Below are 26,096 nucleotides of genomic sequence, written 5' to 3' on the forward strand. Positions count from 1 at the left end.
AGAAAGCGCTGCCTGCCAAGGACACGCACTCTCGAGTCAGGATCACCTGTCACAGGATCAGCACAACAGGAGGCATTGTGCCAGACCAAGATCAGCATGACAGGTCTCTCTACCCTTATTTTAAAAAAGAACAGGCTAACAAAGGTTTGCTGAGCCTACCCGGGAGAGACACACGGATCTGAGCTGTTGTGCTACGGGCACAGGCACAGCAGTAAACAGGCGTGTTGGCTTCTGTTCCAACAGAAACATCAGGCAAAGTTTAATGGTTCTCAAACAGACTACAACAAAGGCTGCAGGGAAAAACATTTTATTTCCAAGCAGATTACAAAGAGCAGAGAATATAAGAGTAAAATTAAATTAAAAAAATAGTTGAGTGCATCTCTTTAAAATGATTTGTAGTGTGAGTTACTCACGGGGCAAAGCTACTGGAGAGTTCTGAAGGTCACTTTGCAGGATGCCAATCACATGTGCTGTTTAGACCTGGGTCAACACAGGAGGGACAGACAAGATGTATTTTGCATATAGGCTGCACACTCATTATCAAGCGAGGTTTTGGGCTGCAACTGGACCCTGCCTTTTTGAGACATCCCCTCCACCTCATTCTCTCCTGCAGTTCCCTCGAGCTCTAGACATGGTTTATTGCTGCTGTAAGTGGGTTTAATCTGCCTTCCCGTTCTGATGAGCTCCAACGCCAAAGGAGAAGCAGGCAAACGTGTCTGCCATGCACAAGGTTACAGGGAACGTGACTGCAGTGTCAGAGCAGAGCTTCAGCCACGCAGCAAAGGAAACCGACAAGTAGGGACACAGCAATCGCTTCAGAGATTTGGGGGAAGCATGGCAGCAAGACTTCTGGAAGAATTGAGATGTTCCTTAAGGTAGGAAGAGGTATAAGCAAGAAGGGCTCTTTCCTAAGCATTGGCACCAACGAAACAGAAGAGGCTGAATCATCAGGATAAGGTGCATTCCCTGTAATGTTTTAGAGGAGCAGCTCCAGCAATAAGATGGGGAGAAAAGCCCCATATAGGGTGGAAGACAGTTGATATCCCACTTTAATAGTGATTTAGGAGTCCAAGCACTAATTCCAAGTCAGTCAGTATTAAACTTGGGTAAGAATGTGGTATGGCTGGACAGCTGCACAGCCATTCAGTGTCCAGCAGCACTCAGTCCAGCAAGAGGATGAGCAACTACAGTACCAGCAATCCTCCACCCCCTCTACACTCAGGGGGCTCTTTTCTACCATTTCTGGATCTGCTCTTATCACAGCATAGGAATATTTGAAGCCTCATCCCTTCTATGTATGCCAAGGCAGACAGTAGCCCTGATGCAGCTGAGAACAAGACTGGCTTAATTTCTGCCCTAGCAGCAACAGTGCAGAAGAGGATTCTTATTTAGAAATCAGATTAAGTCTTTTTGTATTGTCCAAGGCAGAACAGTTCAGGAACTACTTCAGATCTTGTGACCCGTCTGAAGTCTAGACCTCTAGGGGAGAGGCAGCCAACAGGTGAGAGCCCAATGAAGTTCTTAGACCATTCCCTTTATACACTGCTTTAGACAGGAGTGAAGAACCACTCCCTAGTCTGCTCTCCGCTACTTCAGCCATTACCACCTAAAGAGGAAATGCTTGACCTCTTGAAAGCAAATGAAAATCTAATGGTGCTGTGGACACGTGTAAGAGGCTACAAGTTTCCTAAAGAAAGCAACACTGTTAAATGTCAAGAGCTTGGACAATACATAAGTCTCATGTCAGAATGTGAGGTGCTTTACAACAGTCAGTCTCTGCTTTCTATGGTTCCTTTCATACCAAAGTGACAAGATGGGCACAGTTCAAAATCAACAACACAGGGTCTCTAGCTTGACTTCTCAGCTCTATTTATTTAGAGATGGATGCATTTTGAGCCTGTCTCGTACAAGGCATAGGGCACGGAGAGTTCCTGTCAATATATACACACATACAAGAGCAGTACAAGCAGTTTGGCACTCTCAGAGCCAAGGGGAAATGCCCTTTAAGCAGCAGTCAAGCTGGTTATAGGAAAGTGTTAAAAAGCTATTTTACATGTTTGACTGGGAACTTTTCCCAGAATGTGGATAGCAACCCTAAGCCACAGCACTCTTCTGTGCTACTCTGTGCACATCTTCCTACGAGCCCCTACAAGGGAGCAGATCATGTTCTTCACTATCAAAGAACATAGTATTTATATTCTAGAAATACTGTACCTTTTAAACTAGCTCCAGAGAGACAGACTAGAAGCCAGATCCAGGAAAATAATCCTTAAGTCACAGTATATCGATTGTCTCTAAAAATAGGGAATGAAGTGAACACAGTGGACATTCTGATGAGACAGTACAGAACAGTGCAGCAGTCCACTTCTGCATCAGCAGATCCTCTCCTATGTACATGTGGACAATGAGAAAGAAATGGAAACACTCCAGTCCATCAATCATCAGGAGATCTCCATAGCTCACCATGTGCCTAGTTTCCTTGTTCTTAACCAGTATCCTCCAAGGAGAACTCTTCCCCCTACAAACACTTGAGATCATCTTGCAGTTAAGAGTAGTAAGGAAAGTGCACAATCTAGAATTTTAAGGTAACATGGAATTTTGTTTCCCCAGAAAGCTCAGCTGAAGTTCCTGTCCATGTGTAGTGTTAAGAGGTGACTCTCAAGGCTGCCCAGTAAAGCAACCGGTACAGTGTGTATTGGGCAGATTGTTTAATATCTGCTGTATTTTGATGGAGACAGCCAAGGCAGCAGGATTTCCAACTCTGCTCTGATGATGGGACAAACTGCTCAAAAGAAAGGGAAAGCCGCTCTGTGAACCATGTCTCCAAAGACTTAAAACAGGGCCAAAGATGGACATGCCAGTCACTACGATATGGTGAAAGGATTAGAGGTTTCTGACAGCTGAAGTACTGGTGATCCCAAGAGCCACCCTACAATGGGGCAACTGCTGGCTCCCAGCAGAGAAACTGAGATCTCAGTACTTGCTGCCAGCACTACACCCACCCTAAGCACCATCTTCCCAGCTGACCCACTGGGATCTGGGCAGTGATCCCAGGCTGTTTTCCTCTGGCCTAGTTCTGAGGGCAGACACTGAGCTAAGAGTCTAAAACAAAACAACAGTGCATTGCTACTTCACCTCTCTGCACACACCTACTTGAGCACAGAGTCCTGTAGAGGAAACAAACTGCTCATACTGACACTAACTCAAGCACACCTGCCTCCTCAGGAACACCAACATCAATGTGAAGCATCAGGGGCTTGGGAAGTCTCTCTAAGCTGCACACCTCAACACTGCTCACAAGCACAAAGACAGGAAACATTGGCTACTCTCATCAATTTACACTCTTGCACAACCAACAGAGAGGGCAGACCTTCCTTCTCAGTACAGATAGGTGCTGGACAACAGAGGCTTCAGGAAAGTTGCTTGCCTGTACACAAGTTTAAGTTATTTTACTGTAATATATATCTAAGTATTTATCTGTGTATTTTGGAACAGGGAAGGGACGTGAGGTGGAGAAGCAGGGAAGACAATTTCAAGAAGCAGAGTCATTTCTCTGCATCCAAGAAGCTGGTGGCACAAGTAACAAGCCTGGCAAGTGATCTCCCATTTCAAGCACAGTTGGCTACCTGCTGGCTTCAAAAGAGCAGACTACTTGTTAATGATATAAAATACAGCAACCATTTAAGATGCAGCAAGGCAAGGCTACAGGGCTGGGGATTATGATCATGAATGATGCCAAAAGCTACACAGCTGTGTTAAAAACTGTGAAAAGGCTGTTAAACAGCAGGAGTAAGCCATATGCTGCTCCTGGAAGGCCTTTTTCCCTCCACTACCCCTCCATCATGCCGTTGTTGTGATGCATTTGAAAAGGTGGAAAGAGGGGGATTTGCCTAGGGCTAAAGCCACAGAATATTAGGACAGTCTGATCTGGTCTCACAGATCCCACGTTCCTAGCCTGGAACTGAGCTTCCATCAGCAAGCAGACATTCAGGTCCTTCAACAGAAGTGTATGCCCTTCTACCTTCCTAAGTTGTAGGGGTGAAAGAAATCCAGCAGAGTTGAGCTGGAAAGCATGAACAGGGATGAAAACAACCAGTTTGCATACTGATCTTTGTATAATGACCCCCCCCACCCTCACAGCTCACTCTTCCCCAAATAAAGACACATTGTTCAATGGCATGTTGAAAAGACGTGCTCGTCATTCTTAATAAACAACTAGAGTAAGAATACATAAGAGAAACAGGGTGGTATCTTTATATGATACACAAGTGTATGTTACAAGAATTCCATCAGGCACAGAAGCCTCAAGCTTTAAGGCCTCAATGTTAGGCCAAAAAAGAAGAGTGTGGTAAAGTTTGTACTTTTAACATCTAAAAATGTCACTTAAAGGTCTGAATAGAAATTGTTGGTTTGTTTTTTTGTATAAATCATAATTGCAGTTCACTCTCTCCTCTTTCTTCCAAGATAACAGCAAATTAACGTCCAAGCACAAGAAAAGAAGATGCCTGCCTCTCCTCCACTGGCTGAGCAGGTCCATCCATCATTCTGTGCCCTCTAGGCTGCACGTGCTCCAAGGAGACAGAGGCCCCAGCCAACCAGGCCAATCCTGTAGTTCATGTTTTCTACATCATAAAAAAAAAACCCAGAGTCAACCAGCAGCTTTCCACAGCTCCCAGCTTGCAGGGGATATGCAGCCTCCAATGGTTCCAACAGTTTGGTGTGTTGGGTAGGATACACAATGGGTAGGTTTTCCTTTAGATTCTTTTAAAGAGAAGAAGCCTAAAAGGGCTTCATAACTACACCAATAAAAAACCAAAAACTTAGGCATCTCCTTTAGTGTAAAAGTCTGTACAATTTCTCTTTGCTTGTCCCTCCCCCATCACCCTGCCCCACCCCATCTGAGCCACGAAGGATGCCTTAGTGCATGGTGCTGGCATTAGCCACGGCAAGAGCTTCCTGAATCTCTCGTATGACCAGGATCCGGGTGAGCATCTGCTCCATCTGCTCTCTGCTGATCGGCTGGATGGAATACCAGATCGGGCTGTTGGGGGCCACCACTGGCTCCGGGGTCAAGTAAAATGTGTCATTCCGGCCTTTCACACTCTGGGGGCTGTGTGAGGAAGATCAGAAATAACCAGACTAACAAAATGTCCTGGAACAGAGATACCGCCACTGTCCTCACCCCAGGCTTCACAAATCCTGACAGTGAACATCTGGCTGATGACACACGAAGGTACAGAGATACATCTAGGGGCAACATTCATTCCAAAGTTTTAGGACGTGGCAAGGTTAAAAAGCCATGGTGAGGACTACAACAAAGTAGTTTTTATTTCACACTGGTAAGCATAACACACACATGACTTTAGGGGTCCTGCAGAGTGAAGAAAGGATGGGGCATTTTCACATTCAGACTACCTGCAGATCCATCTGTGCAGATGAATCATTATATTAAATTTCAGAATCATCATAATTTAGAGATTAGTCCTTTAAGGCACCCTCCAATCTCCACAGCAAGTCCTTCTTTTTGTTCAGAAGCTAGTTTGAATAGGACCCTAATCCTACCTTCAGTAGTGGATGCTTCCAGATGACTTGCAACTCACAAGCAGAAGAACAAGTTCATGTCAACACAGCAAACGTCCAAGATTAAGAGCAGCCAGTTCACAAATCAGGATTTGTCTCTTAAATACCCCAAAAATTCTATTTCCATGCCATAAGAGTTAATCCCACTCTCTCGCATCAGCACCCCTCTCTATTTAAGTAAATTTATGACAATATAGAAATTGTGCCAGTGCTATCACACAGCACTGAAAACTCAGCCAGGCACAGGGTGCAGCTCCCCAGTCACAGAAAACAAGCACCATACACACGACGAGAGCTCTCACCATTTGAAGAGGTAGAAGTCATACAGCTTTATGGGACACCTCAGGGGGTTCTCTGGATTCTCGGTCTGCTCTGCATACATGTCATCTGTAACTACAAACCAGCCCCCCAGAAATCTGTCAGACACTCTGTGTAAGCACAGCACACCGAGCAGTACCTTAGAGCCTCAACACTGCAGCACCTTGTCACTGTACAAGAGCTAGCAAGAGACATATGGCTGTTCCAGGGCAGAGGCACCTGGCTATAAATGCTTAAAGCATTATGCAGAGCTTGCTAAATCTTAAAGCTATAGAAGATCACAACCCATCCATATCCTTCTTTCCATTTCTCCTCAAGCAGTGCACAAAATGAGGGAAATATCACTACTGAGACTGCAAAGCCTCAGTTGCATCCTGTGCTTTTAAGAGGATAGATTGTACTTACATAGGAATTCTTATGAGTTCACATGAATCAAGGTAAGAGAAGCCCTCCCAAAGAATTTTCTCCATCTCTTCATAAGCACTTACACCCAATAGTCTCTTTGCCCATAAAAAAAAAAAAAAAAAAAAAAAAGAAAACCAACAAAAGTAACAAAAAAAAATATCCTTAGTTCTTGATGAGTCCCACATGCCTCAGGTAAGGTATGTCTCCAGGGTTATGATTAGAAGGTACTATCCTCTCTTGGAGAGGATGTATGGAAAACACATACTGCCAGGCTCCAGGTAACTGGCAGAGCCTTGGATTCCCTACCTGCAAACATCTCCAGGTTCATCCACTTCTTCAAGCCCAAGTAAGTAAAATATTACCAAAGAAACCTCCTAGACACTACCTTTCTGTCCTGTCTGGTGCATGCCTGGAGCCTTCATATAGCGGATACTCGTGCTTTTATCCTTGGGATTAGAAGGGTTCTTCTTGGTCTGCCTCAGCACCTTGGAGAAGGCCAGCTTCATGTGCTGGTCTACTGTTTTCAACAGGAAGTATCTGAGCAGCAAGAACAGAACACAGGACATTCAGAGGCAAGCAAGGGACATAGTCACAACAGCAAGGTAGTTATCTTTAGTCATCATGAGCAGGCTGAAGCTCAAACCAACCACTGGGCTAAGGACTCTTCCAGCAGCAAAGCATACAAAAGCCCCAGGTTCAGTCTGCCCTCTGCTAGCTCACTTCCTTTTTATGCTGCATCTTTGTCTGATGAAGCTACAAGTGGGCTCTGTGTGCAACCATTTGAAACTTGTGATTTTGCCCTACGCAGTGCAGCAGTTTCAAACCAATCCTGTTAAGGTCTCTGAAGTTCTTTTATTCCCCAGAATTCTGTAAGACCTCAGTACTTACTTTGTATTAAAAAACATCAGTGTAGTGAGCAAGGTGGAAGGGGAGTGAGCTCCAAGCTGCTTACACTCCCACAGCATCTCTTCTGTTACATGACTGGAGAGGATGTAACCTGCAATAATCACAAGTCAGCATCATGCCAGGGGACAGACACAACATGAGTACAGGCAGCATTTTACAGTCTCTAAGTACTGGAGAGCATATAAATCTTAACAGAAGGAGAAAGAGGAAATTCTCACTAATGTCAAGATTCAGTGCTCTGCAAATAACTTTTTAAATAGCAGGTACAGTTAGGAAACACTTGTACATATCCATCAACCTCTAGCTGTGGAGAGTCTGCTTGTGCAACATGCTTATACATCCCAGCCCACAGAGAAAAGAATATGCACTTAAAAGCTTTTAATTGTTGGCTTGACTCCAATGCAGATGCTCTTAATCCAATAATATGTGAAAGCAGGCAGGCCAGTGTAACAAATCAGTTCTTGGCCCTGTGCACAGCTTCAGTGAGCACACAGTGCCAAGTGATGTATTTGGACAAATGAGTAATCCTTTGATTCTCAGATATTTTTTTCCCTTTGTGTAGAAGAAAAATACTACACTCCAAATACACAGATAAACAGAAAGACAGCAGTATGAACTCCAGGGCTTGTGGAATGTCAAAGCACTGATCGAACAGCCAGACTGAAAACAAAAAGATTCCAAAACTCATGGTGCCACTTAGCCACCTAGCCTGTAACATCAGCTACTTTACTGAACATAAGAATTAATTTCTGCACTCGTGTCCAAACATATCAAAGGAAATGAAGCAATGAGAAACCAGGTTTCCATGCTCTGAAAATGCAATTTTTATCTAGTTCTCATACAGTTCTCTGTATTGCCTGTATCTCAGTTCTCTAGAATTGCCTCCCCTATCCCTGTTGCCATGATCTCCTAAAGGTAAGGTTGAGCTGCAACTGACTGCAGCACTGGAAGCTTTACTCACTCATTGTTTTTTCCTTTCACTCTCAATTGGTTCTGCAGACAGTATCCATCTGGCTACATGGCACTAGGACAGTGCTGTATTATCTCCCAAAGAAAGAATACATATTAGAGGCAGGATGTATTACCACTTCATATGAGGAAACCTGACTCAAATCAAGGATCAGCTGCCTGCCAAGTAAGTCAATCTTATGACACTACAAAGTCCCCACAATGTGCCTTCTGATTGGTGACAAGTGACAAATAATGCTCAATAACAGTCAGGGTTAGAGCCTCACAATGCAGTAACCCCAGCATTCACTGCAAACATCACATTTTTCTCCCTGATCAGCATTAGCTAGCCTAGGGATGTTACATACTTAAAAAAGATTTCTATTCAGACTATACTGTAAGTTCAGTTTAAACATTCCAAGCTCTGGAAAGTTTTAAAGTTCTTAAACAATGGCCCTTACCAAGAGGTGAAACACGGGGCTGTATGTCCTTAAGAACTTCATGCAGCCATTCAGTGAACCGAATGTAGTAGAGATCTGAGAAGATGTCATCAACTCGGCCATTTTCAAAGAGATACTGTAAGAGATCACAACACAACCCAGTACAGTGGGAGCAAGAGTGTTCCTCAGAGCAGACCTCATCCTAAGGGCCCACATCCTCAGGTGAGCATTTTACAGCACAGCACTGAAGGCTAATACAGTTTACTTAAAGAGTGAATACTCTTGCACCAAGGCGAATACAGGGTAGGCAATCTCCATTACTACCATGGCAATGCCAGGACAGAAAAAGGAAAAACTATCTTACAAAGTAAAGCTGATTGGATTTCACCTTTTATTTCAGGTGTGTTCACTTCTAGTTATTTCACAAGACTAGTGGATGCTACTTTTTCAGGTTAACAACAAGGATGCTCAATTTCCCTGTCCAAGTATAGCTCTGTTCCTATAGTTCTTCCAGAAAGCTCACACTTCCCATAGCACATAAAGCTAAGTTCTTGCCTGTTAAAGCTTTAACTAAATTTATGTCTTGACATTGACAACTTCTTTAAACATCATCCAACCCTTCTCCTCCCCATTAGAAAAAGCTAAATTGATTTATTATTTTCACCGTGATACTGAACTCAGTTATTCACAAACTTAACTAATAGACTAAAGCATTGCTTGCACTAAGGACAGACAAGTCATCTCATATTTTCAAGGTTTTTTAAGCAAAAATATTTTTTCTTATAAAATTTTTGGTAAGCTTAATAGAGGTCATAGTCTCTATTTTTATAACCAGGAGTCCCCCTACACATGCTGACAACAGGGACAGTTCTGCAGCACATACAGCTGTCCCATCCTACCTTCTGAATACACAGGAAGATATAGTAGAGCACATCTGGATCATAGGGTTCACCATCACCATTCCGAGCTTCTCGTGTCATTAAGCACAGACCATAATTCAGCTCAGCCACAGCTGAAGAGATGAGATCTTCCTGGAACCTCAGCAGCTGACGCCCTGAAAAAACAAGACAAAGCTATATTATTTAAGTGATAAAGCCATATTATTTCTTAACATTTCAGGAAAGATTTCCCACATCGCCATTCTATCTGGCAGGCCCAGCATTACCTTGTTCTCCCAGTATAGTAACGCAAGCTGAAATAAATCCATATCTTATGCTGTCAGAAATAATAAAAGATAAAACAGGCAGGAGTTTGATAGGAAGATCTTCTGCCCTACCAAATGCATGGCTATTGCCTTCTTTCACCATGTCCCCAGTGAAATGCTGCCCTGCAGCAACAGGAAAACAGCAACTCCATGAATGTTCTACCAGCTTGGACGGACAGTTTGTCCATCACCACAGCCATGCAGTGCCCTTTTCTATTGCTATCAGCCCAGGTGCTGAAGGGGGCTCAGCACAGAGCTAATACATGTCCTGTGGCACTGGGAATACACAATAATTAGTACTGCAGAGTAAATTAAAATTTAAATTTAGGAACAATCACTGATTAAACAAAAGGGTTTTCCAGAGCAGTACACACATAACATTTTAGTCACTCCTAATCCTACTTGAAAGGAAACAAAGGCCATATTGTCAACAGCACTTACTTCCAATAGGTGCTAGTCTATTTTGGGCTTCTTTTTCCAGCTCTGCATTCTTGGTCTGTGCCCAGCTTTTCCACACTTCAAGACCTTCTTCTGGCTTCAGAGAATTTGGAAGTAGAAGTTCAGGTGAAGTCTGTGGCTGCGGCTGTGGTTCAACTTCAGCAACCTGAACAGTTTGAGCCTATGAAAGAAAACCCTTCAGTTTATACACACACTTCAACATGCAACAGCTGGACAAAAACCAAGAATCCCACAATACCTGTAGCCCCAGGATACCAACCTTCTGCAACACTCCCAACAAGAAATTAATCCAAGGAATGCAACTTTTGCTGTTCGACCTGAATTACTGCTCATGAAAGAATATTCGACACTCCAAAAACTCTTTCAGTTTGAATGGACAGATCTATATTTTCAGCTCACTTGTCACTCTGAATCGCCACTGAAATCCATCTCACTACAAGAGCAGCCCACTGAGACCACCAGCCCCTGAACAGGAAGGTGGCAACAGCTTTTTCACCACTGTTGCTCCACACCTAGACTGCCCTAAGGAAGGTCCTGGGTACAATCACATGCCATACACCACTGGCAACCCTCCCTATCCGGACTCTCTTCTTTAAGCAGTACATAACAGACACACAGAATAAATACATTCTGTTCTTAGCATAAGCGATAAGTAAGATTAATTCTTTTGTAAAAGGTATAAAGCAGTAAGACTAGAACACAGCATCAAAACATCAATTCAATTTCAATGCAATGTTCTCAAAATACCAAATACTACTGATGGGGACTAGCTACTATTGTGTGAAGAGTGACTGCATGACTTATTACAGACCTAAGGCATCTCCAGACTATGTGGAAATTTACTTTGCAGTGGGACCTTAGGTCATCAAGAATTTCAATCTCAAACTGAAACTTATTTGTCAGACAACCAATAGCACGAATCTAAAACCTGCAGCAAGCCCTTCAGCTGCATTAATCACTACAGGTTTTCAATTCTATGCCACAGTCTCATAGCTACCTCAATTAACAGCTTTACAGACCTTAGTCAAACTCTCACTGGTACCCTGAATGTTACAGAAATAACAATTCTTATATCAAAACAGTTTTGCTATTTCCTTCCTAAGACCTACTCCAAAAAGCAGCTTTTCCTTTGATACTGCTAAGTGTTGTCAATATTAGTGGAAGTTGTTCTGACAGTACTAGAGACCATGGCATAGGAAAACAGCACAGAGACTTTAAATACCTGTACCTTACTTAGTATAAAAAACCAACAGCTTAAGAGGCAAAGTCTGCAAGAGTCTCAGACTGGAGCCTTCCAACTCCCTCTGGCTGGCTTTTTATTCTCTGCATCAGCTCTTACTAGCTTTTTGCTTCTCAGCCCCTGCAGCTGCTGCAGGGAGCAGAGAGACTGACGGAAAAGGCCCAGCTTTAATCAAGGCAGATGGCGACTAAGTTGCGAAGCAAAGCCTCTCTCTGCCTTCACAAGTCCAAGGGTGAACTGACACCTTGTCTTTGTAGGAGCCAGGACTGAGCCTCTGCTCTCCTCCAGAGTGCTGCCACATTACTCTCCAGAGAGCTGAAAGCTTTCCAGAGCCAACTCCCTCTATCTGCCCAATCCAAGGGACAGTCTTGTGCCCAAACCTCACAGACACCTTTGTTCAGTGTGAAGGCTGGACATAGGCTGATGTAAATCTGCTGAACTGGCACATGCTCCTTACAAACCTGTATTTTTCACAAATAGAGCAAAATTGCTGCAACTTGCTGTGATCCCCTAGAAGCACAATGCCAGAGGACAGCACAGGGCAGGCAGGCAAATTCTTTCTCAGTTTCACAGTTTTGAGAGGGTTAACCCCCAAAAGCATGATGTTCACCTCTAGTAGCTTTATTGCCCCCCATAGAGAGAGAGTACATTCCTCCTGGAATTGTATATATATTTAGGGTGTTTTATTTTAAATACCTTATGTACTCTAAAGTACATTTGATCCCGGAAGTTTGCTCACAACTAGTCAGATTTCAATACTTTACCCGGGCACCAGATCTGCTGTGGACTCCCACATCCAACATAACACAAAGTAACTGATCATGACTAGTACATATTAGCACACTTTATTTGGCTGCAATTATCCCTGCCTGTCCACTGCAACCCCTGGAACAGCTCAGGAAAATACTGCAGATCTCAGAATACCTGCTATGAAGAGTCTGGCAATCAGTATGCATCTATTAATTTTTAACACTAAGATCAAGACTGTACTTTTCTTTTAGAATGTTTTGAATCTTATAACTATGTACTAACATTATCACATGAAAGTCTTATACCCATCAGGAGTCAAGTGCCCTGTGTCACATTCAGGCTTCTGGGACAGATGCATCTCTGCTTCCCAGACACCAGCTGTCTGTTGGCATGCTCCCTCTCCAAAACATTTGTAAGTTGTTAATCACCAACTGAGACCAAGAGGCAGTTTTAACTTACTGAGCAAGTGACTTGTAGCTGCTGCTGCTGCCCCTGCTCTTGTGGTGTGGGCTGCTGCTGTTGCTGCTGTGGGTCCCATATGTGCACTGTCTGTGCTGTATTCTGGTATGTCCCTGCCACAGCCTGCACTGCCACTGGAATGTGGATGTTGCCATTCATAAACTGCGCTGGAAAGATCGAATTAGCAAGAGTCTGCACCACTTCCTCATGAGAGTTCTTCACTACTGAAGTACTTCCCACCATCTTATCCTTGTCATCTTCCAGCTTCACTGTAGCCAGAGTTGTGGGGGAGCCACTGACGTGGACGGCATTGTAGGCCTCCTGAGGGATGGCAATGTGGGTTATGTTTTGCTGCTGAAGGTCGCCACGTGGTTGAGCAGAGTAAACAGGGATGGTCCACGTCTCTCCAGTGGGGCTAGTAATGGTCCCAGTGGCACTGTACAGGTGGGCACTGTCCACTGTTAACAAGTCTGGCCTTAAAGAGACATAACTTTGCTGCTGGCCCTGAGGAATGGCCAGCACTGTGGCAACTGGCTGCCCTGAAATAGCATACGATACAGTAATAGGCATATCCACTTTACGTTTCTTCACTGGCTGCAGGACACTGGCAGAGCTGATCCGCCTCTCTCCCTCTCGTGGGGAGCCTTGTTGAGAAGGTGGGGGTGACAGGGCCCCAACTGTCTGGATCTGGATCTGCTGGCCACCAGTAATGGCCTGTCCTGCCACAAGCTGGGCCTGGATCTGCTGGTGTTGTATGTGTTCCTCCTGTAGCTCTGCAGCCTGGATCTGTTGGGCAGTCTGCACATGCTGCACTTGGATCTGAGCTGCCTGCAGCTGTGATGGGCTGGGGCTCTGAAGAGACTGACTCTGTATTGTCTGGGATGCCTGCTGCTGTGCCTGGCCCTGGATCTGCACCTGGACCTGTATTGGCTGCTCTGAAGCCTGATGGACAGAGAGCTGTGGAGAAAGCTGCTGGGCGGAGACCTGCTGCGGTGACTGCTGGACCTGGACCTGAACCTGCAACGACACCAAGCCACCGGTTAGAGATCAGCAAACATCAGTGATTCAGCAGAGATGGTCTGTCACTCAAGAGCTATGCTCCAGGTCTTTTATGCTCCCTTTTGATTCCATGTATTAATCCATTAGTAAAGATTTCAGGAAAATGAAGCAGAGTTATTCTAGAAGTGCCTGGTTGATAACAGTGATACAGTAGATGTGTTTGCTCAGCACTGCACATGACTCCCAGCACAGAGAGAACAGCATGTGAGCTACATCTCCACCCTCAAAGCTCTATGGGCTCAAGCCAACAGATTCCATCCTTGGAATCCAAGAGTCTTCAAAACAGTTTGCATTGCTAAAATGTTACTTTAGCACAGGTCTTGCAATACCAAGACTTAAAGGTCATTCACATTACGCTCACAGGAGCTTGCCTCATTCTTACCATGCTCTAAAGATTGTTCTACCGCTGCCCACCCCCGTCCCAAGATGGCCACAGGATCACTTGCTGGTGACAGGCAATAAGAAATATGGGTAAGTCGAAACCAGCACTTGGCTCTTTCCTCATAAAGCACAGGAATATTACTCTGAAACCCATCATTAATAGTAACACTACTCAAGTGGGTGCCAACACAGAATGTGGCAAATTCAACCTCAATCTTTGTCATGCATTAATGGCCTATGCTGCAGCATGTTTTGTAAACTCTAGAAGAACTTCTTTGGCAATAATAACTAAAACCAACCTTTTTTTTTCATTATTTACTTATTCCATTTAATACCATTTATTGTCCAAACTACTCAGTTTTATTTTCTAGCTCACGCACTTAGACAATGCTGAATAACACAGACAAATCTGTTGACTTGATTCCCAACCAGTTCCTTTATTTTCGAGGAAAAAAAATCACACCCTCTCATTTTAATGCTCATTTGTCCAAGGTCTGCCAAAATACCCAGCAGTCCAGCAGCACACTGAAAGCCAGCAGTCAAAGGTAGCCTCCAGCACAAATTTCAGGCCCCAACAGCTTCACATCCCTTGTCCAGACACTTCACTTTTCCTCACATTTATAGAGACAACTTGTTACATTTGCCTTGTCCTAGAAGCATATCCCAGGTACTCATGACCATCTGTTTCTCTAGGCTTCATTAACACTTCATCTTAAGGGAGGCAATTAATTACTCAACACCTCTTTCTGAAGCCAACACGGACTTATTTAGTTGCAAGACTAAATGTCTTCCTACTCACAGTTCTCTCACCTTTTTCTACCTCACTTCCTGGATCCAGGCAGACTAATGCAGCATTTGCACAGAGACAGCACACTAGTCTGACAATACCAAAAAGAACTACCATGCAGGCCTGCTGTGCACAAAATCTCACTTCCCAGCATCACTGCTAAGAAGTCTTGAAAAATGTTAAGGACCCATTTACAGCCAATTAAGAGTTGCTAAGGAAAAAAACTGGGGTAGCAAAATGCCCCACTGGCAGGCCATTTATAAGTCACATCCTGTTAAGAATTAATTTATTTCCAGGAAGAACAGGGTATAGTTCCTTCTGGGAACTCTGTGCAGTATACTGTAATCCAGATGACGTGGTGCGTCTATAATAATTTCCTGCAAGGTAACAAGAAGCATGTGACCTTATGTCAGCATTACAGTTTAAAAAGCTTCATCAATGAGTGATTTGATCAGGCAGGCAATTGAAAAAGATGAACTCACCTATGGGATGTTTCCTCAGTTCTATTTGATATTGTTCTGCCCTGGAGCATGACTACTGCCTCCAGCAAACAGGCCCAAACACGGATACCAGGTAAGGGCTCAGTTTAAGAAAGACAGTTGTAATCACACCCCTAAGGCAAGAATTCTCCAAAATATTGCACTTTAAAAATCACTAATATGGTCTTTACTATTAATTTAAATCCTTGTTCAGAAGATTACCTGCAAGGCAAAAGCCAAAGATTGAACAAATTACATGTTTTATCGCACTGCTATTTTTGGTCTCACACAAGACACATTTGCTTTATCTGCTATGATTACAGGCCTTATCCTGGTCTGAGACCAGAGGCTTCTTATATTGACCTTATTGTCTAACTTGCTATCTGAGGAAAAAAATGACAAAGAATTACACTCAGCAGCAGCAGACTTTATAAAAGACTCTGTACAAAGGGGAATGTTTTAAATTTACAGGCCAAGACCAACAGGGGACTTAAAATCTTCATTTTATGCTGAAAATTAAAGTAAAACATGTTATGCTGGCAATTCCTGGGTTACTGGTGCAAGAAAGGAACATGCCAAGTTACCAGTACTGAAATACTATTTATTGCCAAAAGTCTGGATCCAACAGCATGAAAGAATCACCTCCCAGCAGGCTACCATGACACAGAGAAATGCCTTTTCACCATGAAGTAGCTGGAAGCTGGACCAAGTACTGCCTAGAAAACCAAAAGCGTCAGAAATCAACCCTGTATCGTAACAGGAGAGCAGAACTAAATTCCCTTAAAGGAAATCTTCTGTCACATCAAGCCCAAAAACATATTCTGTCCTGAACTGAGCAAATGCAAAGAGTAAATATGTAACCCTAGGACCATGAGAACATCTGAAGCTTGGTTGCCAAAACTTTTTTTCCTAATGGTTGATAGACAAACTTTCAAGTAGGAGCCATAACATGTCTGCCCTGTGTGGATTCTCTGCCCAAAAAGGAATCACACTCCGTTGTTTCAGAACAGCAGTTCTGAAACAACTGAGATTTTCTTTGCTTGTTAATTCTTTCATCTGCAGACTGGCTGGATTCTAACATTTCCTAAAACCTATCTCTGAACGAGCACACAGAGCAACTCTTTCATGAGTGGATTTTTTATATGTAGCTTTTCATAGAGCACCAGACAGGCTCTTCAATGCACCTTTTCACAAAGAGATCTTGGTTTCTGAAGCAGTTTTTAAACCAGCAAGCAGTAGTTCACACCAAGAGTAGATCTTCAGAGCAAGACTGGAGATGTACCAACATGTCCACACTATGCCTTCCAGAAGACTGTTTCAAATTTAGCTCCAGTCTTGCCCACCAGCCAAGTTTGACATCACCAAAACACAAGACTGCATCTTACAGCTTAGTTTCATCTGGAGGAAACCCCAAATGACAGGCTCCAAACCTACAAGAGGTAAGAAGGCTTCGGCAGGTGGCCAACTTGCTGCAGGAAGTATGCTCCAAATGCCCCCAGAAGTAATGTGGGTGCATCTCAAACTTCCCACACAAAGTCAAATACTTGGGAAAAAGTTAGTGAGAGCATGAGAAGAGTAACCTCAGGGTTTTTAAGCCAAATTTAAGGACAGAAGACTTAAAATACAGTTCTCTAAACACAATAGCCCTAAGCTAAAGCAAGTCCAGCACTAAACAGTCCTAAGCTAAAGCAAGTCCAGCACTAAAAACTAACACTGTAACAAAGAGTTCCTTCAAAAGCTACACCAGAAAGTGTACAAGCAAGTACAGAACAGATATGAAAAGTGTAAGTGAAGAGTAAGTGAAAAGACTGATCAGTGAAGTAGCAGGAAGTATCAGAACTTGTTATTTAACTACTTTACAGGAAGTCCTCTCTATCTAAGTAAACAAGGTCTATGGGAAGGGTGCGAGTCAGCTTTTCAGAACAACTGCCAGACTGACTCTCACTCCAGGCTTTTCCTCTGCTCATTCATCAACATCAGAGAGAGAATTCCATCAGCTAAATTAGGCCTTGGGTGTGTTTAAACAGTTACAATATCAAGACTATGCTGTCAAGCTGTACACTGGGGAGGGATTTAGGTCTAAGACAGTTAAAACACATGAACCAAGGAAAAACAGCTTACCTCTCCAACAGAAGAGTACTTCCATATACAAGTAGATGCTACCTCTAAAACACCACTCTTGACTATAACCACTCTTTGAATTGTCCCTCTCAGCCCTAGCAAATGCTAATTAATACCTGCTGCTACACTAAAATCATTCTGGCATGTTTTTCAAACGTAAGCAAAGAGGAACTCTACCTTCAAGCTAAACTTCAGAACCAGTAGAGAGCCAAGAGGAAGGTACAGCCATCAGAAGCAAAGATGCATTCTGTGCAGAGACAGAGATGAGACTTTTTTCTAAGCTATTTAAGGGCATCTTTCCTTGCCTTGTGTTATTAATAATGTCCAGCCTCCTATAAAGGCCTGAAGTCACAGAATAGAGTGAACAGTAAACACATAAGGAATTGAACAATTAGAAAGGCACAAGTATTAATTGAAAGATATTTTACACAGGCATTCAACCATTCCCTATACAGTTCTGTGATCTTGCTCACATGCAGCAGCCCTCCCCAAGAAAATCTTGCCACCTAGACATCAGACTGTTCATAAAAAGCTGAAACCGAGGATTTTCTTCACACACACCATAAGCAAAGATACTTTCTGTCCTCTGATATTCTTTCAGTTAAAGCTTCTTGGGTAACAGGCACAAGAGGTACACTGACCTCTGCAAAAGCACCATCTTTGGGAAGCAAGCAGCACTAAACACCTCACTGGCGTCATCAATTCCATGGCCTCTATGCACAGGACCAACGAACAACAATCTCACCAAAAGCAGAGCTGATAAAACACTTCCTTGACTGAAGCAAAACACGAACCTTCCCTGCCACTCCCTGATCCACAACAAGGTATGACAACTTGACATACTAAACTCCTTCTCAAGGTCATTTATAGCACCCCTGTGATACTGGGTGTGGAAGGAGCTCCAGGACACTTAAACTGTAGCAATGACCAGTGTACATAACCCAACAGTTGCATCCACTCATCCTCTAAAATAAACATTTGCTAAGACTTTTTTGAGCCTTTTAGGCAAGAACACCTTAAGGCAACAACTTCTCCAAAGAGCAAATTTATTTTTCTAGAATAAATAAAAGCAGCAAGCAGTGACACACTGTCTTTAGTGGTTCACAGCAAGTAAAATCCACGATGAAACCTGAGCACTATCTCCATGATTGTAAGATCACAAGCAGCACTTTCAACTGTGAGGCCATCTGACTGGTCAAAGTGTTAGTCACCCCCAGCAGCACTGTCACAGTGCCAGACATAAGCATAGTCCCTCAAAGGGTCTTCCACTGACTTACAATTGGATTAGCAAGAACTAAACAGATTACCAATCCAAGCACCAGGATGACAAGTTTAATCAAAAGCTAAGAGGCTTCGGCAGATGACCAAAATTCATCATAATAAAACACAAGCAGTACTTCAGCACAGGCAGCCAGCTGGAGCAGGTGCACTGCTATGGTGGAACACTGTCACTGCCCAGAGTCACAGCAAAATCCAGCTTTATCCAGAAGATGAGCTCTGCCACTGCTGCCACAGTGACAGTGCAGAGATGAGTGAACACTAAATAATGAGTTTAACATAAATTACGTCTCAATAAGAAATCCTGAAAAATGCAAAAAACACTCCTGCAAAGAGGTAAAGATATTCTTCTCCACCCTATTCTTGCAGAAAAACTAAGATAATTCTGACCTAGCTGCTCAAATACACCTGAGTTCAGCTGCACTGCTGATACACAAAAGCTGCAGCCACATCTAGTACCAAATGTGTCACCTAAAGTGAGCAGCAGGGTAGGCAATACAAATAGTAATGATGATCTGTACAGATGGGAAAGCAGGTATCTAAAAGCGGAGGCACATCAAAAACAAGGAGAAGAGTGTAGAGAGCATTCTTCAGGAAAGCTGCTGAAATCTTAATTTTCATGAGAAGCTTTTCATATTCAGGGTGCAGGTCACTCAGTTCCAAAATCAGAAACCAGTCTCTGGCAGCAACTCTATGCTTATTTACAAGAAGGTCAGGTTATTTTTCTCTGGAGCACAAGATATATGACCTCCCTCCCTATCTCTGTTACTAGAAGACTTGCAAGGGTCAAGCCTGAACAGTGGGTAGTTCTGAAACGAGGCAGCAAGAGTGAGAGGGGATAAAAAAGATTCCTTTTGACTTTTACAATTGGTCTGGGGGCTTTCCCCATCTTCAAGGCTGAGGCACTCAAAAGCCAACCCTCCTAGCTCTTCTGCTGAAAAAAAAAAACAACAAAAAAAAACTTCTTCCAGAAAATATACTAGCTGGTAAAAAACCAAAGACACTCTTGATCCATTTTAATAGCCTCATGCAGAGATCCAAGTCATGCCTGAAAGAGCTCAGGTTTTTGTTCTTCAAAAGCCTTTCAACACAAGTCACTGTAGGGCAACAGGTTACAGAAATCCCAGTTAAGCATTCATTTATTCAATAGAGAGTAATTGGAGACAAGTTACCAGTGAAGGAGTTTTGTCTTTGCTGTAGGATAAAAACACACAAGTAAGCTGTTGACACAAGTCTACTGCACTGCAGCAAGTACACACTACCTGATCCCCAGTCATTTGTGACTCCATACCCACACTTGTTGTAAAAAAATCAAAAAAAGAAAAGAGCTTGCAGCTTTACATTCTGCTACAGAAACCAGAAAGATTCATATCTCAAGTGCAGTGTATCAGAATTACAGCTATAGCCAGAGTTCAGCTGTTTAGAGACATATAATAGAAAAACTTTAGTACATGCCCTGCCACCTATGAACTCTTCAAATTACAAAATGTATCTGAAGACAAAAGCAATTTCCTAAGTTATAAAATTGTTGGTTTTTTCCTCTGATAGTGGATTTGCTTACTTAACACTGAATAAAATATCTAATGTAATATCTACTTAAAAAAAAAACAACCAAAAACAGACAACTCCTTCCACTGTGCAAACATATAATCTACCTTGATGCATATGCATCCTTTAGAATTCCTTTCCAGTATCTTCCCCTGACTCATATCCTAAAGTTGACTCTCTTGCATTTCCTCCTTGCTTAAAAGTCAGTTTCAAGAACAACTTTTAGAATGTTCAAGTAAAACTATTTAAAGATTATTGATTTTATTAAGAAAAAAAAATTCCTTCAGGCAAGCTCCATCCCACAGCCACCCTGAACAATCAGACAGTCAGAGGGGGCTGGTATTTATAGCAGCTTCAGAGCACAAGGCTTCTGGAGTTGTGTACATGCCAGAACTGTGACCGTTTCTCCAATAGGTGACACCACTCCATTGCTATGTATGCGGCTCCTCCTACAGCAGGGCTCCAGGGAGGCACAGGCAAGAGAGCAAATTTACTACCAAATTCCTTAAATGAAAGGGAAATATTGCTGTTCTATTTGAAGTTAATTGGCCCTGCCTCTTAAGTACTTGCCTGAAGCTTAAGGTTAAGACAGCACCTCTGAACACTACTCCATCAGTTGGCAAATCACATATACATCCAGAGATTATTTCAGATGCTTACCTGCACTTGCTGGGGTTGCTGAACCTGTATCTGCTGCTCTGGCTGAGTTTGTTGCTGGATACTGGTTGTCACAGGACAAGCAAGTTCAAGCAAAGACCCAGCCACCTCTGTGCTGTCCGTGTAAATGCAGTTGCCACCCTGCTGATACACCATTGTGGTGGTGGCTGTCTGTTGAAACTCCTGGAGAGCTTCTGGCCCCTTGGAAGCAAGGGAGTCTAGAAACTCCTTCATCCTGTGCTGGGGGATCGTTCGCGCCTTCACACGGATGTATTCTTCAAAGGAAATGGTGTTCTCCAGAGAATTATTCATATTGCAAGGTCCTCAGGGTTCCTTAAGGAAAGAGAAAGTAAAAGTCTTAACTACAGCACTTCCTTGATGAAAGGATATTCTTAACTCCAGTAACTAATCTCTCATACCAAGTACTGTATGAAAACTGGCAAACATGCACAGCCAGATGCCCAGGACAGATGCTTTAGTTTTATGAGGCATTTTGTGCTATTACACATTTCTCAGATTAACCCTTGGCAGCTCAGGGGAGTCTGAATGATACCTTGGTGTGACTCCTCCTCCTCCCAGAGATCAGTGCCATGTAAACTCCCCTAGCTCTGTACTTCACCCAGACCAGGCAAGTCCTGTACCAGACAAATCCAGTCGTACATTCCATTTGTTTGCAGCATGCACTGTTAGCGAGAGAGGCTCAGAAATCAATAGCTGCGGCCCTGCTTTGCAGCCGCAGAGGTGGGAAACTGAGCAGTGTGTTCTATCAGGCCGTGCAGTTCTATTCTAGGCAGCTAATGGGAAGCACAACAGAAGAGCAACAGATGTAGCACTCAGCTCATTGCTATTAGGACTAGGACAGCCTCATCGATTTGAGCATAGCAAGCAAAAGGAGAGCGCTGGAATCGAGATATTTCCTCAAACTGGAAACTACACACATGGAGAAACAGAGCTCTGGAAATGACAAAGGCAACTGCAGCATCAGTTCTCGATGTCCTTTTAATATAGGAAGAGGTTAACATGAAACATGCCATGTGTGAAGACAACAGAAAGACAGAAAAAGAAGTTAAGATGATCAGGGCGGAAGTGAAAGCAAAGAAAAAACCACCACCACCAAAGATAACTCCACCTGAGAACACCAGACAGCTCTAGGGTATACTCTGACAGCATTCTTCTCTTATTGACTTCTCTTGTTTAAACCCACAAATTGTTTTTGCAGTGAGTATACTGGTTATTTCTAAGGCACTAATTGGCCTTGATAGAGCATAAATACATTTGAGCTATAACATCACCAGATAGTGAGACAGTTGTGAAAAGATGTGAAACACCACAAGATCAGGACTAGAAGAGGTGATTCAGCACTACTAGATCAAGCTGCATAAAGAAGGAAACACAGACAGACATCACTATGTACATTATGATTGTAGGTCTAAAGAGAACAGGTACAAAAACAGAGCTTTAGGTATCCTTTCACCAAGATTTAACAAAGTAGAATTGAGACAGGGCTATCGTTGACCTTAAGGCTGCAAAAGCCTGTGTGAAAACAGGAGTTAACTCTAGGCTTTCACTGGCACTCAAGTACACTGGAAGTCCAGTGCCAGTTATCACCAAAACCTGGCAGAGCTGAAGCAAACACTAACCCCTCTTCACTGTTATGTGACAGCAGTACAAACATACAGTTTTTGTTTACATGGAGGTTCATGGCTAGTGCATTGGACCAGGCTCACAAGAGAAAAAAAATATTATCAAAGGTAACGGGAACACACGTGAGGTAACTTGTGCTCTATCTATGGTTTCTGAAGTCTTTAAGACGTATTTGTTGCTGTATGAGATTTCTGTAGAAGATATTCTTAAAATATACAACATTCTTTAGGAAAAAACACCAAATAATGGTGTTCACATAGCAAATCCAACAGCTCTGCAAATATCAGCATACAGAAGCTCCTGTAGAGCCCACATCTGTACAGAACAAACATTCTTTCTGAGACACCAATCTGACATTTTCAAGCCAACTCTGGGTGACAAAGCCAGTAAGATTACTCACTTCTCCAGGAGCTACCCAAGAGTACTCTATACCTCTATAGCACACATAGCTAACCCCTTCCCAGGTAACCATATGGCCAGGGTGAAACCAAGGGAGAGCAACAATGTCATTGCATCCATAGGGACTCAGGACTCAGACAGCAGGCACACTGAAATGTGTTTTGCATCTAACTGCATGATGCTCCATTATATACTCTGAGGAAAACAGATTTTGAGCAATTAACTTGTCCCAGTCTTCTGCTTGGAGCTTTCAAGTATTTGACTTCAATACTACAGTGAGGCTTTCAGAAGAGCATCATCATTCTCCATGTCCACCCTGAGGTGCACTAGCAGATACAGCTTTGAGAGGGAAGACTCTTTTGAAGAATAAGCCTCAAGGATGCCATGCTGGGATCCCAGACATGAATGCCACAGATGTTCTTTGGCAGCCAGCTGCTGCTAAATTGGATGGGCTCACCTCTCCCAGGTGCTCCCTTCCTGCTCCTGCATTGGTTTTTAGTACTTGTAACAACTCAGGGGATAGCTATCCACCTCCTGTTAATCTTGGCAAAGGAGAAAGTCAGAAGGTCAGCAGGGCCACTGTTCCCAATGGGAGCTGTTAGCCCTCACTTCTACTTTTGAAACTCCAACCCTTCTTTCACAAGCTACATCATTCTCCTGTGTAAGAGACCAAAAGCCACAAGACACCCAGAAGCATAAGCAGCAGAGATCCACCACCAATCACCAGCCTCTTCTGACCACCAAGCAAGCACTGATTTCTTAAATACAAATCTTAAAGCAAGCACTGCTTTCTTAAATACAAATCCTTGACCCTACTCAGCTGGTCCATTTTAATTAGTTCTTGTTAGCATCAAAATTAAGAGCCTACTAAGCCAGTCTTCCCCTACTAGCAAATCTTCCTCTATCATAATTTCTTCTGTCAGAAGAAATCTCTTTCCTTTCTTCTACCATGGAAAAAAATTCATTTACATTTTCTTGAAGTGACTATACTAAGAGCCACTAAGCTGAACCCCTGCAGTATTCCAAGTGCCATGCATGGACCAGAGCCCCACCATGCCATGAGGATCTGTTCCTGCCCCAGAAGATCAGCAAGATCTTCCTTGCGTTTTCTCTACAGCTGCAGTTACAGACCCTGGAGGTAAAAGTGTCTCTCATTCATATCAGTTTTAAGGCTGCTTGAGATTATTTAACAAGAAGCACTGAAACACCCAAAGCTGCACTTCCCAAGACCCTGTGCAGCAGTGAGGTACCAGGTCCAGAGAAAGATTCAGAAATGTAATGCTGCACCCCCAGAAATTTTACTTATTAAAACTAAACCAACCTGCATTTATGGCAGAAAACCTCTGTAAGGCTCTAGGGTGCATTCAACAGGCTTCTGTAGGGCAACACATACAGCTTGCTGCTGTAGTCACTACTTTTAGTTATTAAAACACACTAATTTGTGCATTTCATTTATCCCACAGACACACACTGGAAACTGCAAACGTCCACCCTCACTGGATCTCAGCAGCATGTTTTTAATATTGCATTTCAAAATTAAAAAAAGAGCATCCAGGCAATAAGTTTCTCCAATAAAGGAAGATAATTCCTCTCTGTGCAGCATAACTGCATTTTTTCAAGAAGTAAGTTCAAGAAATTCTTTGAAGATTATGAGCACATACGGTTAGTTGATAAAACTTAGACTGAGGTTACTGAAAACACACACACAACTTGCAGCATGTGGACAATCTGGACTCACCAGTCACCATGTTGCATGTATTTCTGCTGCTCTTGTCCTGAGCTCTTAGACTTGTAACGTTCTGGAGAAGACAGAACAAAGAAGCCCTTTCCATCCCCAGTTCCTCTTTCTTTATTAAGTCATTTTATGTTTAATATGTATTCCATTAAGAAAAAAAATAAATCAGGAAACAAAGATATGATCATCCACGCAGCTAGCAGCTCCTACTGAGGAATTGCGAGATGCCCAATTTCTAACCATCGTATCATCCCTCAGCCTGGTGGTACTGAGAACGACTGTGCGAGCACATCTGTCACAGAGCGCCGTGCGGCGACAGGCGCGGCACGGTGGGTAACACCGGAGTTACTGGCACACAGAACTTAGAACAAGGCAGCAGCAGCAGTGACCGCATCCAGAGGCAACCCCCCCACCCCCTGCCCCCGCAGGTGTTCCCGGTGATGCCTCGAGAGACAGCCGGGAACGCTACGGACCGCTCGGCCACCCAGCCGAGACGAGGCGAAGCTCCGTGTTTAGGCCCTGAGACGTCGGCTGCAGCTCAGCCTCGGTCCTGCCCGAGCGGGGACGCGGAGCCTGTGGGGCTTCCCCCGCCCGCGGGGACCCGGCACTGCCCCAGCCGCTCCCGCCGCCTTTGTCTGTCGGCGGGGCGGCCGGGCCGGGCCCGCAGGCGGCGCCGTGACACCGCCTCCCCCGCCCCCCCGGCAGGAGCCATGTCGGGGGCTCCGCGAGGACGGGGCCGCCGAGGGCCGCGCACAGGCCGCGCCTTCCGGTGCCTTGCTGCCCGGGCGGGGGGGGCGACGGGGACGCGCCCGGTTCACGGGGGGGGAAGAGCGGGGGGCGCGCCCGCGCGGGCCAGGAAAGCGCGCGCGCGCGCGGCAGGCGGGGCCGCCCCCTCCCCCTCCCCGCCGGGCCCGCGCCGCCCCCGGAACCGCCGCCTCCTCCTCCCGCGCCCGAAGGGGGGCCCCACCCAGCCCCGCCGCCGCCGCGCACTACCCCGGCCCGCCGGCCCGGCTGCGCCGCGGCGTGACCCGGCCCCGCCTCACCCCGGCCCTGTCGCCGCCGCCGCCTCGGCCCCGAGTCTTTTCCCCTCACAGCTCCCTGGGCGCCATCTTACATTCAACCCCCTGCAGCCAATCACGGCGCTGCCCCAGCCTCGCGAGAGCGCGGCTCCCAAGCCCCGCGAGAGCTCAGCTCCTAGGCCCGCCCCGCGCCTTAAAGGGGCCTGGCCGCGGCGGGGCGCGGGGAGGGTGCGGCCGCTGGGGGGCGCCCTGCGGGAGGGGCGTGCGGCCGCGGGGACAC

At 44.4% G+C, this 26,096-nt stretch overlaps 1 protein-coding gene across 2 annotated transcripts; it reads right to left on the reverse strand.

The window, feature by feature from the left end:
- Positions 1-291: 291 nt before the first annotated feature.
- On the reverse strand, positions 292-25,964 carry QRICH1 (glutamine rich 1). 2 transcript variants are annotated; one of them, XM_071439511.1, is made up of 11 exons: positions 25,841-25,964; positions 24,801-24,861; positions 21,023-21,352; positions 12,710-13,726; positions 10,243-10,420; positions 9,497-9,651; positions 8,619-8,733; positions 7,192-7,300; positions 6,689-6,840; positions 5,883-5,973; positions 292-5,110 (listed from the first exon to the last, which is right to left on the reverse strand). In XM_071439511.1, exons 3-11 carry the CDS (start codon positions 21,329-21,331, stop codon positions 4,918-4,920), a joined length of 2,319 nt encoding a protein of 772 aa, XP_071295612.1. In that variant the 5' UTR covers positions 21,332-21,352; positions 24,801-24,861; positions 25,841-25,964; the 3' UTR covers positions 292-4,917. The 2 variants fall into 2 exon arrangements, with proteins under 2 accessions (XP_071295612.1, XP_071295613.1); XM_071439512.1 differs by lacking the exon at positions 24,801-24,861 and having other exon boundaries at positions 25,841-25,960.
- Positions 25,965-26,096: the final 132 nt, after the last annotated feature.

Source organism: Agelaius tricolor, unplaced genomic scaffold, assembly GCF_023055355.1.
Source record: "Agelaius tricolor isolate 1412-34295 unplaced genomic scaffold, bAgeTri1.0.p SCAF_14, whole genome shotgun sequence".
Classification (NCBI taxonomy): Eukaryota; Metazoa; Chordata; class Aves; order Passeriformes; family Icteridae; genus Agelaius; species Agelaius tricolor.